The sequence below is a fragment of the Gymnoscopelus braueri genome (assembly GCF_963280865.1).
Source record: "Gymnoscopelus braueri genome assembly, chromosome: 8".
Taxonomy (NCBI): Eukaryota; Metazoa; Chordata; class Actinopteri; order Myctophiformes; family Myctophidae; genus Gymnoscopelus; species Gymnoscopelus braueri.
This window is the reverse complement of record NC_137609.1, coordinates 7,940,417-7,955,954: the sequence shown is the minus strand read 5'-3', so window position 1 is coordinate 7,955,954 and position 15,538 is coordinate 7,940,417. Positions and strand designations below refer to the sequence as shown.

General features: G+C 42.7%; 1 protein-coding gene across 1 annotated transcript in view; it reads left to right on the top strand.

Annotated features, from left to right (window-relative positions):
• Positions 1 to 2,756: 2,756 nt before the first annotated feature.
• Positions 2,757 to 15,538, top strand: part of tlcd3a (TLC domain containing 3A) — a gene marked incomplete at its 3' end in the record, with an annotated part of 54,692 nt that continues 41,910 nt past the window's right edge. Inside the window, exon 1 of the mRNA XM_080435928.1 lies at positions 2,757 to 3,030. Within this exon, the coding sequence (XP_080292054.1) occupies positions 2,909 to 3,030 (122 nt within the window). The 5' untranslated portion in view covers positions 2,757 to 2,908. The remainder of the gene's footprint in view (positions 3,031 to 15,538) is intronic.

Sequence of the window (15,538 nt, the reverse complement as noted above, 5' to 3'; positions counted from 1 at the left end):
TTTGAGTGATGTTTGCACTTCAGTATATTGCATGTTGTTATACTTTTTTATACATTTGAGTGATGTTTGCACGTTGGTACATTGCATGTTGTACCCGTTTATTATACATTTGAGTGATCTTTGCACTTAGGTACGTTGCACGCAGTACCATTTTATACTTTTGAGTGTGGTTTGCACTTCCTAGAACTTCCACATTTTTACAGTTTTGCATGATGATTGTGTTTGAATAATGTTTGCTGTTATTAACACACACACATATAGTAAATTGATCAAATCTGTGACTACTAAACTACTAAAGTAGCCTCTCAGTCCACCTTAAGACAATTGGCAATGTTTAAAAACAAATATTGGAAAATTTATTTATATATATTCTGTTTTTGATCATTTGTACACTGTTTTATTAGTAAAGAGTAATTAAAAGGTATTTTTTTAAACTTTCAAAGCCTGTCTGTATTCTTTTATGGTGTGGGGTTGTGTGGCCACTTGTATACACTATTGGGTTAGGGTATGGCCACTTGTATACACTATTGTCTGAAAAGGGCCCTTTTCTGACCCCTGACCTCACTGGACGGCCCGCCACTTTTCAAAATACACCTCTGCCGCTTAGCGGAGAGTGTGGCGGTGTAGAGGGGCTCTCCCCGAACGCGTGCGTACCTCCGAAGTTCCGGCGCCAAGCACCGTCTCCTGTCCAGTGTCCAATTTGTATAGGCTATGCACTGAAAACGGCCCTTTTCTGACCCCTGACCTCACTGGACGGCCCGCCACTTTTTTCTACACCTTAGTGCCGCTTAGCGGAGAGTGTGGCGGTGTAGAGGGGGTCTCCCCGAACGCGTGCGTACCTCAGAAGTTCCGGCACTATGCACCGTCTCCTGTCCAGTGTCCAATTTGTATAGGCTATGCACTGAAAACGGCCCTTTTCTGACCCCTGACCTCACTGGACGGCCCGCCACTTTTTTCTACACCTTAGTGCCGCTTAGCGGAGAGTGTGGCTGTGTAGAGGGGGTTTCCCCGAACGCGTGCGTACCTCAGAAGTTCCGGCACTAAGCACCGTCTCCTGTCCAGTGTCCAATTTGTATAGGCTATGCACTGAAAACGGCCCTTTTCTGACCCCTGACCTCACTGGACGGCCCGCCACTTTTTTCTACACCTTAGTGCCGCTTAGCGGAGAGTGTGGCGGTGTAGAGGGGGTCTCCCTGAACGCGTGCGTACCTCCGAAGTTCCGGCACTAAGCACCGTCTCCTGTCCAGTGTCCAATTTGTATAGGCTATGCACTGAAAACGGCCCTTTTCTGACCCCTGACCTCACTGGACGGCCCGCCACTTTTTTCTACACCTTAGTGCCGCTTAGCGGAGAGTGTGGCGGTGTAGAGGGGGTCTCCCCGAACGTGTGTGTACCTCAGAAGTTCCGGCACTAAGCACCGTCTCCTGTCCAGTGTCCAATTTGTATAGGCTATGCACTGAAAACGGCCCTTTTCTGACCCTTGACCTCACTGGACGGCCCGCCACTTTTTTCTACACCTTAGTGCCGCTTAGCGGAGAGTGTGGCTGTGTAGAGGGGGTTTCCCCGAACGCGTGCGTACCTCAGAAGTTCCGGCACTAAGCACCGTCTCCTGTCCAGTGTCCAATTTGTATAGGCTATGCACTCCTTTGAACAGCATCTATCAATTTAGATAAATTATTGTTTTAAATCCGTTTTTGTTACACAGAAACATAATATGTGTTATATAGCTTCGTTTAAATGCTTAATTTATAGTTTTAATGTGCAAATGAACCGTTTTTCAATGGTTTTCAATGGTTTCTTTTTACTCTAGAGGGTACTCTTATTCTGAAGAGATCGTCCACCGGAAGTCTTATAGTTGCTCCGTTATAGTTGCTGACGGAACACTGCTAACAAATAAAAAAGCAAAATCAGTCCTGAGGAGTGTGCGGTCCCTTCTTTTGAAGGTTTTCTTCTTTTAGCTATATATATATATATATATATATATATATATATATATCGCAGTCACTTACACCCCATATATTATATATAGTACCGAAGTCCTGACGTCACTCGTTCATCCCCTGGGTTGAAGTAATTTCTCTATGGAGAATAACATTGTGTCATCTTAGAATCGTCTCATATAAGAATTGTGGTCCAAAAATAAACAAACTGTCCCGCTGATATTGTCAGGGAGGTGGCTCTGTATCGTTTATATGATAGTCAGTCACTCATATTTGATACGGTCTGTTTCTGGTGAAAATGTAACTAATTTGGCAGCGGCAACATTCAGTCAGTTGATGCTTCATATCCATATGAATCAAACCGCCGGGATCATTTGTCTATTAGTATTTTTGGAACGCATTTCTTATTTGACACGGATATTAAACAAGTCTATGGGAATTCAGAATGGGGGAGAAAAAAACGCGACCCAGGTAGGATGCGTAAATTACGTCAGACTTCGGTGCTCTATGACATGTATCCATTCGAATAGAATCATAAAAAAACTCGTTCAAAAGGAGCGGCTCGTCCAGCGGCTCCCCCATCATTCAGGTTCCGTCCGTGGCGCTGCTGAGGCGCTGCTGAGGCAAGCTTTAACTGGGTGACTGACTGGCTCTGTGGCGTGAGGAGCGTTAAAAGCGTCCAGTAAGCAGCAGCAGCAGCACCACCACCACCACTACACACACACACACACACACACATAGCCGTTCATTCAGGCAGCAGCACGCACGGCACGGCGGTGAATCCACATACACACACACCACCACCACACAACACAGCGAACATGAAGCGATGATTTAACGTGGCGTCGTTGGTGTTTCCATCCCCTGGCCCACCACAGAGACAGAGGAGTGTGTATATATATTAATATATCATATAGAAACCACCGGGCCGACGGACACACAACGACACTACACACACAGCGGCCAGGATGTTGCAAGTTCTGGCTTGCGGCGTCGTAGTTTTCCCCGGTCTGTTCTTCTTGTTTCGGAGGATCCTCCCGTCCATCTTCACCCAATGGACCGATTCCGACGTGGTGCTGGTCAGCGAGAGGTAAGAGACTATGAAGAGAGAAACACCTCCGTTGTTTTATTATCACCGCGTCATTATGGTGGGAATAACGGCTGGAAACAGTGGGACAGGCTATGAATGATATTAGCTAAACCCCCATTAGCCGGTATGCTGATGATAATGCTGTGTTGTGGGCTGGAGCCGGTCCTATATCTGTAATATTAATAACATTTGTATCAACATTAATGACTCGTATCGTCATTATTAGGGACAACACAGATAGCGTATATATATATATTTTTTAAATATGAGCTGCAGCATCCATAATATACGCGTGTGTGTGTGTGTGTTTAAATGCCTCGTTTCCATTCTCCGTCGGTCGGTCGTGCGACCCGCCGCCGGCGTCGCTCTCCGACGAGAAGAGAACAGATCTCTGTCTCTACCATACAAGCGATGCTATGCGTTGTTCGCCTTCTGTTTATTATCGGCTAGCGACGCTGCACCGTCGGTCTGTCGCGACCTGAATGCTCTTCATTTTTAGAGGGGGGCTTTTGTGTGTGTGTGTGTGTGTGTGTGTGTGTGTGTGTGTGTGTGTGTGTGTTTGCTAGTGCACTGTGCAGGCAGTCCGATCTGCCTGCCTAGTATCAGGCCATCAGCAGTGTGTGTGTGAGAATTAACATCGTAATAAACGTCGTTCCGTGCGTGCAACCCCCCCTCCCCCCAATAAATGAATAACACCTATAATACCGGGGGGGGGGGGCTTTGCGTTGCAGCCTTGCAGGCAGCCTAATCGTGTGTGTGTGTGTGTGTGTGTAGTCGTGAATGTGTTGTTCTTGTTTGTGTCGCGGTGGTGGCCGGGTTGCTGGTGGTATGATGATGACACGCTCACATGCACACAGGCACGCAGCATGCATGCACGCACACACACATGGGGGGGTCACTGTTTTCAATGCTCATTTTGTACCCTGGTCCGTCCTGTTAATCCGCCTTCAGAGTCTGTACTCTGCAGCCCTCTCACACTGTGACGACTGCAGAGAGTAGACTCTGCACCTCTCTCTACCACGCTCTCCCTCTCTCTCTCTCTCTCGCTCTCAACCACATTCATGGTGATCACACTTTGGCCTTAATCACGCTCCTATTAATTCCCTAATGCTCATCCAACGGAAAATGCATTTCTTACAGATGCTGAATGACAGACGCCTCTCGGGCTTGTCGGATATAATGTCAGGCCCAGCCAGTCAGGCAGGCAGGCAGGCTGTGCCATACCTCCCCAAAATTCATGTCAGCCCCACTGCCTGCCTGCCCTGCCGCAAAGTTTGCAAGCTTAGCTTGTTTGTTTGTGTCTGTGATTTACGCCTCAAACTTTTCCCTTTCAAGGACCGCCAGTGTTAGACGTATTAGGCCCACGGATCCCCATTTGACACAAGGTTTTATCTCCGGGATCCCAGTCTACACTGTAAAATCCACATTGTTGATTGAACTCTGATACCAAATGTACCCTGCCAGGTACGGTTCATTTGGGTTCAATTGTACAATGCGAGTTACAGACCCATACGAGTCCATTCGGTTCTATCAATCACTTAGCTGCATGGGGATTGGGGACCCCTCAAGGGGGGGGGGGGGTGCCCAGACCTTGCATTGAGAACCGGTTATTTACGTGTTTGGGTCCATGGCCACTGGGTCCTTCAGTTGTTGTCACAGACAGTCCAGGCGATGTCAACTAACGCAATTTCCGCCTGGCCTCGTGAAGGGATGACACTTCATTAGTACGCGTTAGGCCGTCCTGACATTATAGCTTGTCTTAAGAACTTCAGGGTCATTGCCCCCCCACCTCACACACCTTGTTTGTGTAGGGGGCTGAAAAATCAGTGGTTGGTGAAATAACATTGAGCATTAGGCCCTCCTAGTAGGTTATGATCCGTACCTGCAGCTATGCCAGGGCTGTTGGAACAGGCTCTACTTGCTGGCAGGGTGCAGTACCGCTGTGCAATTTAGATTAGCTTCGGTAGCTCATGCATCTAAACAATACTATCACTATGCAATCAGAATCGGCTTTGTTGTCACATCGCTGGTTTAAATGTGTAAAGATAATGAGGGAGTAAGCCTTGCCGAGCCATGTAGCCCATAGGGCAGGGGCCCTATATCGCCTGTTTGTGTAGCATGAGGTGGCTTGATATACAAGTACATCCCCTGGACATTACGCTAGAATGTCCAGTACGCTAGGGACTTGCCCCAGTACAATCCTTAATGCTGAGTGCCAAGCAGGGAGGCATTGGGTCCCATTTTAGAGTCTTTGGTCACTCTCAGGGTGGACAATCTAATCACAACTGAGCCGGTCCAATGTGTAAAGAAGTGGGTGAAATTCCTTTTATTTTTCTGCACGCTCCATGCATTTTGTAGTTTTTGTGAGAAGATGGAGGTAAGAGAGTAGAGCAGCAGGAGGGGAATGAAATTTCCGGATAGAAAAAGGTCAAGTAATCAAAAAGAGATAGCGGGTGAAAGAAAGAGACTAAAAAAACACTAGCAAAAAGAAAACTACAGAGCGGACACAGCATCGCCTTCCACTCTCTGTGGTGCTCCCAGTGTGCCAAAGCTTATCTTCTAATTGATTAACCACTTTAAACCCTATACATGGTTGACCGGAGTCCCTCAGGGCTCTATACTAGTGTATTTTCTGTTTTAGCTCTACATGAAATATCTTCCGCTGAAACTAGCCGATCTACAAGCTTTGCAACGCGCCGTGTTGTAAGCTTTTAGATGTATTATTTTCTGCCAAAGCTTTCCCCAGAATGCAGATGCTGGGGTGGTAAAAAAAAGTTGTTATTTTTTTTAAATAATCACAAGGTATTGAATACATTCACACAGAGCGCAAATACTACGAGGCGATAAAGCAACATTATTTGTGGTGCGGAAGCTCAATGAAAAGAATCGACCTTGTTCTGAATCAAAATGAAGGCATCAACCTGTAGGAATGAGGCATCAACTATATGAATTATGAATATATTCGCGGGCGAGTGTTTCTTAACCTCTTTCATATTGTTTATTCGTCACGACCCCCCGGCCATGCTTTGAAACATTTCATTCAACACGTACGTCGTCTTAAGCCCCCAATGGCGTTGCTCGCTGTACACAACGAAATCGGTTTCTTTCACCCCCCGAAAGTGTACAAATGTACCTGCGAGAGTTCAGTTAAAACTTTGTATTTTACTAATGTGTGCCGTTCCAAATGACCAGGGGCGTGCTGGGACCAAAATTCAGCTCTGGGATTTTCCGAACCGGCCCACCGTTTTGTTTTGTCAACGGGGGGTGGGGGGGTAAATTGCGCCACTGCTGATAAACGTCCCAGCCCAACAGTAATGTAACTAATAATTGGGCCGCGCGACCTGGAAATTACCGTAATAATCCTAAAACGGGAGCAAAAAAAACTTTTTATAAAAAGAAAAAACTTTTTTTTTTTTTTTTTTTTTGGGTGGCCCACCGGCCGTCTGGCGGCCCGTAAATGGCGCGGCCGTTCTGGAATTTTCCCGAATTTCCCAGTGGCCAGCACGTCCCTGCAAATGACTGAAGTGACTGAAGTGTCTATTTGTGATGTCTCTGTTCATTGTGGTAACTGGCAGACACTCGGCTTCATGCTTTAATTTAAAGGCATGACCTTGCCCTAGTTTGAAGAATAGCTAGACTTTTACAGGGACTTTGTGCCATTCTAGATTCACAGCCTTGGCCTGGGCTTATGCACGCACTGCCCTGATTTCTGCCCATAACAAGGACTAGTCTTGTCCCCTGCAATATATCCATATCAGGCCTGACAGTCTGCTATGAAATTAGATTACTCATGGAAAAGGGACTCTCTTTGACAAGATTCATGTCCTGTGAATAAACTTTGTAACCATGTTTCCCGTCTTGACCACTTTCAACCTGGCAGCGCTATATTGGCCAAGTCATTATAGGCGATAACTTAAAAAAATGTACAAAAATAGCATATCTATAAATGTCAGGTTAATGCAACCCATACTTGTTTACGAAAATGGCGTCTATCCATTGTGTTGAACCCTTGAGACATTTGTACCTTTTTTAAATGTCATGTGTCTTATTAGTCTAGATCAGGGGTCTTCAACAGGGGGTCTGGGACTCGTAGGGGGTCCTCAGAGTAACAACAGGGGGTCCGACAAATCTTTGTGAGATAGGCACATAGCCAAAAACGCTGTGAGGCGTTGTGAGCTTGTAGATCGGCTATTTTCGGAGAGTTGGTGTAGAAAGCAAAAGAGCAGACCAAGTACAGAGCCAAAATTGACTAAATATTGAGGGTTTAAAAGGTTAACTGTCTGAAAATACACATTAACATGAATCCAAAATATGAAGAGAAAAGATAATGTATGTCAAACAAGTCTCAGTACAATATATAGTGGGGAGTCCCTGCTTCATCTTTCTGTCAGCTAAGGGGTCCCTGGCCTGAAAAACGTTGAAGACCCCTGGTCTAGATCGCATACGTATGTTGTATTATCATATCTAGTTAGGACCGTTTTGTTTTTGAATTTTTTTTTCACGGGGCCGCCACACTGCAAATGAGGCTTTGGAATCATCTGGGTTTTCCCCTGCTGCAATATCTAAAAGCCTTTTGTTGGACTGATAATAATAATAATAATACCGGCACAAATGCAGCCAAATCGGAATTATAGCCTTTCATAAGTCAACTCTGACCGTGATGAAAAGTGCAGTGCATTGTTCTCAGATGTATCATATCAACGCCCCACAGGTAATGCCGTGCTTATGCCGGTGGCCCTGGCCTTCTCTTAGCATAGTATAAGCCCCTCAAAGTGCAAATAGCTGGAGCCCTCTCATCTAGCGCCGTCCACCTGTGCCGTCTTATCACTTCCTCCTCCGAGGCCTAATTAATTTCCCTCTGAACGCGGTAGACAACGGGACAGGAATTGAACATTTCACGAATTTCCGGATCAATCAGGGTGTCGAGGCAAACGGACACACTTTATTATACAGTTTATTATTGCAGAAGTACATTCATTATTGCACTTCTAACCACTTGAACCCTACTCACCCAGGGCTCTATATAGCCCCCCACCCCAATTATTCTGTATTGTCATCATGTATAACAAGTACGCACAACAAAATTCCAAAGCATCAGCAGGGGACAGTACGTAAGACGTAAGACAAATGAAAAAAGTAACTCAACACAATAAATGAAATAAATCCCCTCTACCACAAATCTCTTTGCAGAAAATAGCCGATCTACAACCTCACAACATAATGCGTCGTGTGAGTGCGCCCATTTTTGCCGAATGCTTGCCGTCAACCTGCCTTTCCTGTTTTGGCTAGGCATTCTCACTAGAAGCCAGGTTGTAATATGGTGACAGAAGATTTAAAAAAATAGTTAGTAAGTTATAGGGCTGGTAACTTTCCTCAGAAATTATATTCGAATATTGGTCTTAAAAATTGGCAGATATTCGAATATAGTCGAATATTATTATTATTATAAAAAATAAAAAAAATAAACAAAAATTGACAGGGACAATACAAAAAACAATGTATCAAGTGCTTCGATCCAATAATACTTTGTTTGTTGTATTGTTCCTGTCAAATAAACATGAAATATTCGAAGATACATATTTCCCCCATATTCGAGGAATATTAGAAATTCGAATATTAATTTACCAGCCCTAATAAGTTATGACTTGTATGCTAGAACCATAGACTGTACATGAGTGACCATTTCATGCTCAGACACACAGATCCAGGAGACCGCGTGATCCCAAGATTTCCTCTTCCATTCACTTCCTGGTTAGCATATTTGGGTAAACGGCTGTATCTTGCTTTCCTTTTTTTGCCCTGCATTTTTTGACGAGACATGGTATATTCCATGGCCTATAACAAGCGAACGGGGGGTTGCAATGACATTTTTTTTCTTTCGCGGAAGCACGGTGAAACCCTCTGTGTTTATCTACGATCGGGGGCTCGATCATACTGGAGATCAATATTCTGTGACTGGTTGAAAGGTAAGGAAAATGCTGATTGTCGCTGGCACTGGCGTAGCAAACAATGTTTTATTTCTGGCAGTCAATGAGTTAATAAAAAAAAAATCATGGGACCTTAATTTACGCATATCATGGTAATTGAAAGAAGACTTTAAACTAGCGACTAAAAGCATAAAGTATTTATTACAATGTTTATTAAGGTAATAAAATCAAGTGTAAAGTCCTGCCAAAAAAAACATTCGCTTCTTCTGCAGCCAGCAGGGGGGAAATGGTGAAACTAGCGACCATTCATATGAACTGTCACTTCCTATATGGCTTCAATTTAAATACCGAATGTTTGCCGCCTGACTTGATCTCAGGTTTAGTACTACCTCTTGAGCAGGGCCCAAATGAGGTCCTTAGAAGAACCGTATCTGAAACGGAGCCATAGGGTATGGAAACAAATCCAGAACCTGTAAAATACGTTTCACGGTCGGCACGATACGGTTCACTTAGTTCTTGTAGCCGAAAAGAGCCAGTAGACAGAGAATAGACATTGTTACAAGTACATGCTGCACTCGTAACAATAAATACTCAGGCCAGCATGAAGTGGTGTCTTGATTTTATACTACCGTAAATTTCGGACTATAAGCCGCGACTTTTTCCCCATTTTTCGACCCTGCGGCTTATATAACGGTGCGGCTTATCTATGGATTTTTACAGCTAACGGCCACTAGGGGACCTCCTAAATCTATGGATTTTACACCCGCGGCTTATAGTCCAGTGCGGCTTATATATGTTCCAAACATTCAATTTAGCTGCTGCGGCTTATAGTCAGGTGCGGCTTATAGTGCGAAAATTACGGTATTATTATACAGTATCATAAGGCAAAGGATGAATGCCACCCTCGCATCACATGGATATGCTTGTCAGACAGACTCTAGTACACTACATGTGATCAGAAAGACAATGAAAGGCTTTACCTACCGTTTTCATGTCAAAAACCGGCAAATTCATATTATGTACTGTATTGGGCCTCGGACCCCCATCTGAACAGGTTTTGTGGATCCCCATTTAAGAGAAGATTTGTATTTTCTTTTCATCAAAAGTATTCACAATGTATGTAGATTTTCTAGAATAATTTTAGCCATAATAAGTATAAAACAGGGTTAAAGTGGTTAAACACATTTTAATGTTTGATGATGTAGTTTGGGACACCCGGCTGCATGCCTCGTTTGGAGCTTGTAGATCTGCTATTTCATCATAGGGGAAAAGTCTTCAAATATATATGTTTTCTGTTTTCATCACAGGGGAAAAGTCTTCAAATATGTTTTCTGATGTCATCATAGGGGAAAAGTCTTTATATATATATATATATTCTTTTTTTAAATAGTGAAACTAGTCGTTCGGTAGTGATTGGTAGAATAATCAATAAGTAAATAATCAGTATATAGTTGATAGTTGGTCATCTTGGCTCATTTGTAGTTAACCAGTTAAACCGGATATTGTCATACGATTAAAAATAGCCGATCTACAAGCTCACAACGCGCGGTCTCGCAAAGCGCTGTGAGCTTTAGAACAGCTATTTTTGCAGAGCAACACCGGCTTACGACGCAACAACATGCCCATTATAGGGACACCGGGGTCAATGAGGTTAACAAGCAAACGTCCCAGTGGCCATTTAATTGATCTACAAGCTCTACGAGCTGATCTACAAGCTCACAACACGTCGCAGCACGGCGTGTTGTGAGCTCGGCTATTTCCGCTGCGCACACACCATACACCATATATGTTTAATTTATCCACGTGCGATGCGAATAAATTAAGCATATCGTCTCTTGTCGGGTGTCCATAACTGTCACTTTTCAGGATTCAAATAAGACGATAGCAAAAGTAGCAGATCCAAGCTCAAAATGTGCCGCGTTTCAGCTTGTGGATCTGCTATGATGCTTATTTGTGACTAAAATAACCACTGTAGTATGATCAAGTAAGGAGTTCATTTATAAAAAAAAGTTAAAATGTGGAGATGAGAGGTTTCTGCCAGTCAGACAGTTGGTTAGTTGATTTTTTATTTCGGTCATGATTTTTTTAAAAACAACAGCTGAATTGTACAACTTAGTCAACGAGATGACTATTTGGCCGAAAAGGTATGGGCTGAAGCCGAAGCTTATTTTGCACACCTTATTGCCATTTTAAAATAAATGATCATAGTAGCATAGAGTGAACCTAAGGGCAAACAAAAGAAAATTAACTAACACAAAGCTTCAAATATTACATTTCAGAACAGACTAAACAAAAAGAAACAACATTTCGGTTTGCATTCGTTTTTCAGACGTAAACAATTTGTATATACCTTTTACTAATGTTTTTATAACTATCTTCTATCACTAGTAGCATTTTTACCATCACTATTTAGAATTAACATTACAATTTTTATTAACTTATTTTATTTTATTTGTATAAATTTTTTTCCCATCCAATTGTTAGGTTACATTTGTATTTATTATTTGTATAAATATACATCCCAATAACACATATTTCTACATATATTAAGTGATTGCTTCATACATATAATATATGCATTCAAATACACATCCATAAACATATTTCTCCACATGTGCATATGAATGTATGCACACACACATATATGGATACACACTTTAATCTTTTTACTTATTCATTGCAAAGACAGCAACGATATATATATATATATATATATATATATATATATATATATATATATATATATATATATATATATATATATATATATGTATGTGTATATATATATATATATGTATGTGTATATATATATATATATATATATATATATATATATATGTATATATATATATATGTATATATATATATATATATATATATATATATATATATATATATATATATATATATATATATATATATATATATATATATATATATATATATATATATATATATATATATATATATATGAAGTATAATTTAAGAAAAAGACAACGATCTCTCTGTGCACAAATACAGTCAGGAACATTACCATTAGCTCTGGAGACTGGTAGGTTTAATGCCACTCCAGAGGAAGAGAGATACTGTTTGTTTTGTGGCCTTGGTGATGTTGAAAACGAGGTTCACTTTTTGTTTGTTTTATTGCCCTAAATATGATGATTTAAGAGAGGTCTTTGTTAGTAAGATGTCTTCTATTTGTGGTGACTTCCTTGAGCTAGATGATTCTGAAAAACTTGAGATATGTTTTGTTAAAGGAGCTTTTGTTGTGGCAGATTCTATTTGTCAAGCTTGGGAGAGAAGACGGAACACTCAGAACACTTATAATTAACTGTATAAATAACTGTCTGTACAATTACACAGTGACAGTGTATAATTCGGAGATGTAATTGAATGTATTATGTGAATATACTTTAAACTTAAGCGCACAATTGTGTCTTATAAACCCTTGAGGGTTGGGCACTTTGTGCTGGACACGAAAATAAAATGATCTATCTATATATCTATCTATGTATCTATAAGCCTAGGCCAGTGGTTTTCAACCTTTTTCATACCAAGGACCCCTAAATTGATAAACATTTGGCCGCGGACCCCCATTTGAATTTCTTTTGTGCCAGGGACCCCCAGAAGCAAAGATTTGAGTTAAAAATGTTTGCTTTGAAAATCTTCTTTTTAAAAGATATGCACACATTTTCAAGATTTTTCAAAAATAGCAGATCTACAAGCTCATAGCGCGGCACCTGGTGCCACGCTATGAGCTTGTAGATCTGCTATTTTTGAATGGCCAAAGCTAAGTGGTTAAAATGATTGTGACGAGATGTTAACTAATGGGGACCCCCTGGTAACCCCCCAAGGACCACTGGTGGTCCCTGGACCACCGGTTGAGAACCACTGGCCTAGGCTGTTGTGGAGAATTTGTGCCCATAACGACATGCCCAAAATAGCGACACCAAGGTTAATGTGGTTGGTAAGCAACCGCTAAGTGGGCATGTAATTGATGATCAGGTAAATTAATTACATCTTTTAGTTATGACAAACAGTTGGCCTAGCATCAACGCTACGTAGCAGCCCACAGCTATGCAGCTAATGTGCTGCTGCATCCATACGTAGGTGTTGGTGTGCGTGCGTGTGTGTGCGTGTGCGTGTGTGAGAGACACACAGGGATGCACTGAGTGAGGAGTGTGTGTGCATCACACGGAATGTGCTTTGCCTGGTTTCCGCTTTGTTTCTGCTGTCACTTTTCCTTTTGCTCGGCACTCTTCCTCGGCCAGCCACGGCAGCACTGTGTTCAGCTTTATATTAGATAGCCCATTAACTGGAAGAGGACAAAATACCACTTGAGAGAGAGAGAGAGAGAGGGGGAGAGATGGAGGTGTGTGTGTGTGTGGTGGGGGGTTGCAGGAGCGAAGTTGGGACAGGCAGAGAAGACGAGTGAGGTAGGACAAAGTGGCACAAAGACAGAAAAAGAGAGAGAGAGAGAGGGAGAGAGACTGTAAGGGAAATGTGTGTGGTCGGGCATGAGAGAGAGGCCGAGAGAGAGACTATGATAGTGTGTGTAGTCGGGCATGAGAGAGAGGGAGAGAGAGGAAGAGAGAATCTATACGATTGTGTGTGTGTGATTGGGCATAAGAGAGAGAGAGAGAGAGAGAGAGAGAGAGAGAGAGAGAGGGGGGGGGGGAGACTATGCTTGTGTGTAGTTGGGCATGAGAGAGAGAGGGAGTGCGGCCGGGAGAACGTGAAAGAGTCGGTCATCGTTGGCGTAGGAAGTAACAGTCGTTAGGAACACAATGCTCTAGAATGAAGGGGAAGGGAAAGTTTGTGCCTCAGCTCAACACGAGCAGAGGAGAAAAGACAACACAGCAGAACAAGGCCAGGCCATTCTTCTCCTTTCTCCTCCACTTTACCTTAGCTCAGATCCTTTAAAGAGCCTTTTTAAAGGGGGTACTGGCGGACACAATGAATGGTTTGTGCAAATCTGGGTCTTGTGACAAGAGGAGCGTAACGGCGGCGGCACTGGGAGGGAGGCCTGGGGGTTGGACCGAGTAGGGGGGGGGGGGGGTAGAGTTGGGGCGATTGGCTGGATGAGCATAGCGTCAGGGCGAGGAACAGAAAGAGTGGGCCTGATTTATACGGCGTGAGCTTGTAGATCACAACGCGGCTAGTGTAACTCAGGCTAGTCGTACACACTGGCCACAGATTCATCAGAGACCGGGGTGGGTTACCGCATACTGGGCCCAAGACCTCAGGGGGGGGGCGCTGTCATAAAGTTTGCATTTCTTGTCAAAAAGGGCTTAGTCATTCATGTCAATAACGGAGCCCCAAAAGACCTACTGAAACTGAAGGAATAGCCTCTTTTTTTGATTGAATACTTTATTAACAGTTTGCAAAAAGAACAGAGGTACTGTTATACGATAATGGTAAAAGGATAACACAAAAAGCCCTGAGGGCTTGTTTCCATTGTGGTCCTGTGTATTCAATTCATCAAGACATATAATAAAGACATTCAATACTAAACGAGAAATCATCAATACTAGGAGCAGTGAAAGTGTATTTACAGAAAAACGGTGGGGGGTCATTTATTTTGGCAAGCTAGAAGACTTGTCTAGGTCCAGTAGCAAATTGCACACTGGTGCTCCTTTTTTATGGAGGTTTTGAAGGACTGTAGGGGGTCACACATTTTGATGGCTGGTGGGAGGGAATTCCACATTTTGGCGGCATAATAGTAGAATGAATTCCTCCCCTCAACATTCACTTTGTAGATGTGTAGAAGAAAGAGACCATCACGATGCCTTTTTAAGTGCATTTTTATCCCACCGGCTTATCTATAGGACTTTGGAGAGGCGTGCAAAAAGCGCAAAGGGCAAAAACAGCATTGTTATCTCAAAAATCCTATTGAGATGCCGGTGTGTTGGTGTTCTATGTAGCCTATGCATGTGCACTATTCACCTGTTTCCTAGGCTGTGTGTTTTCCACTTCCTGTCGATTTCATTGGATATCATTGGTCATCTGACCAGTTTCATTGGATTTCATTGGATCAAATCGACAGGAAGTGGAAAACACACTAGGAAACAGGTGAATAGATCCTCTAGTCTACCAGTTTGATTGATTGATTGAATACTTTATTGTCAGAAATGTGAACAGCACGAGGTTCAGTCAGACATTAAGGCTAAAAGGATAACACAAAAAAGTCCTGGGGGCTTGTTTACATTGTGGTCCTATGTATTCAATTCATCAACATAGCATAAAAATGTACACAATACATGCATGTCATCAACAAATGCAAAACAGCAGCAGTGAATGACACCTCCTTTCGATGGGAATTTACATTGACCTCCCCTTGTGGTCTCCTGATGTTTTTTTTGCAGGCCAATTTTGAAAGAAAGCAGTGATACACATCCTTTAATGCAGGGGTCTTCAAAATTTTTCAGCCCAAGGACCCCCTAGCTGAGAGCGAGATGAAGCAGGGACCCCCTCTACATATTGTGTAAAATTGTGTTGCAGATTAAACTTTTTGTCTTTACTTAGTCTGCTCTTTTTTTCTACACAATACCCCTTTTGCCAAAAAAAATCCGATTTACAAG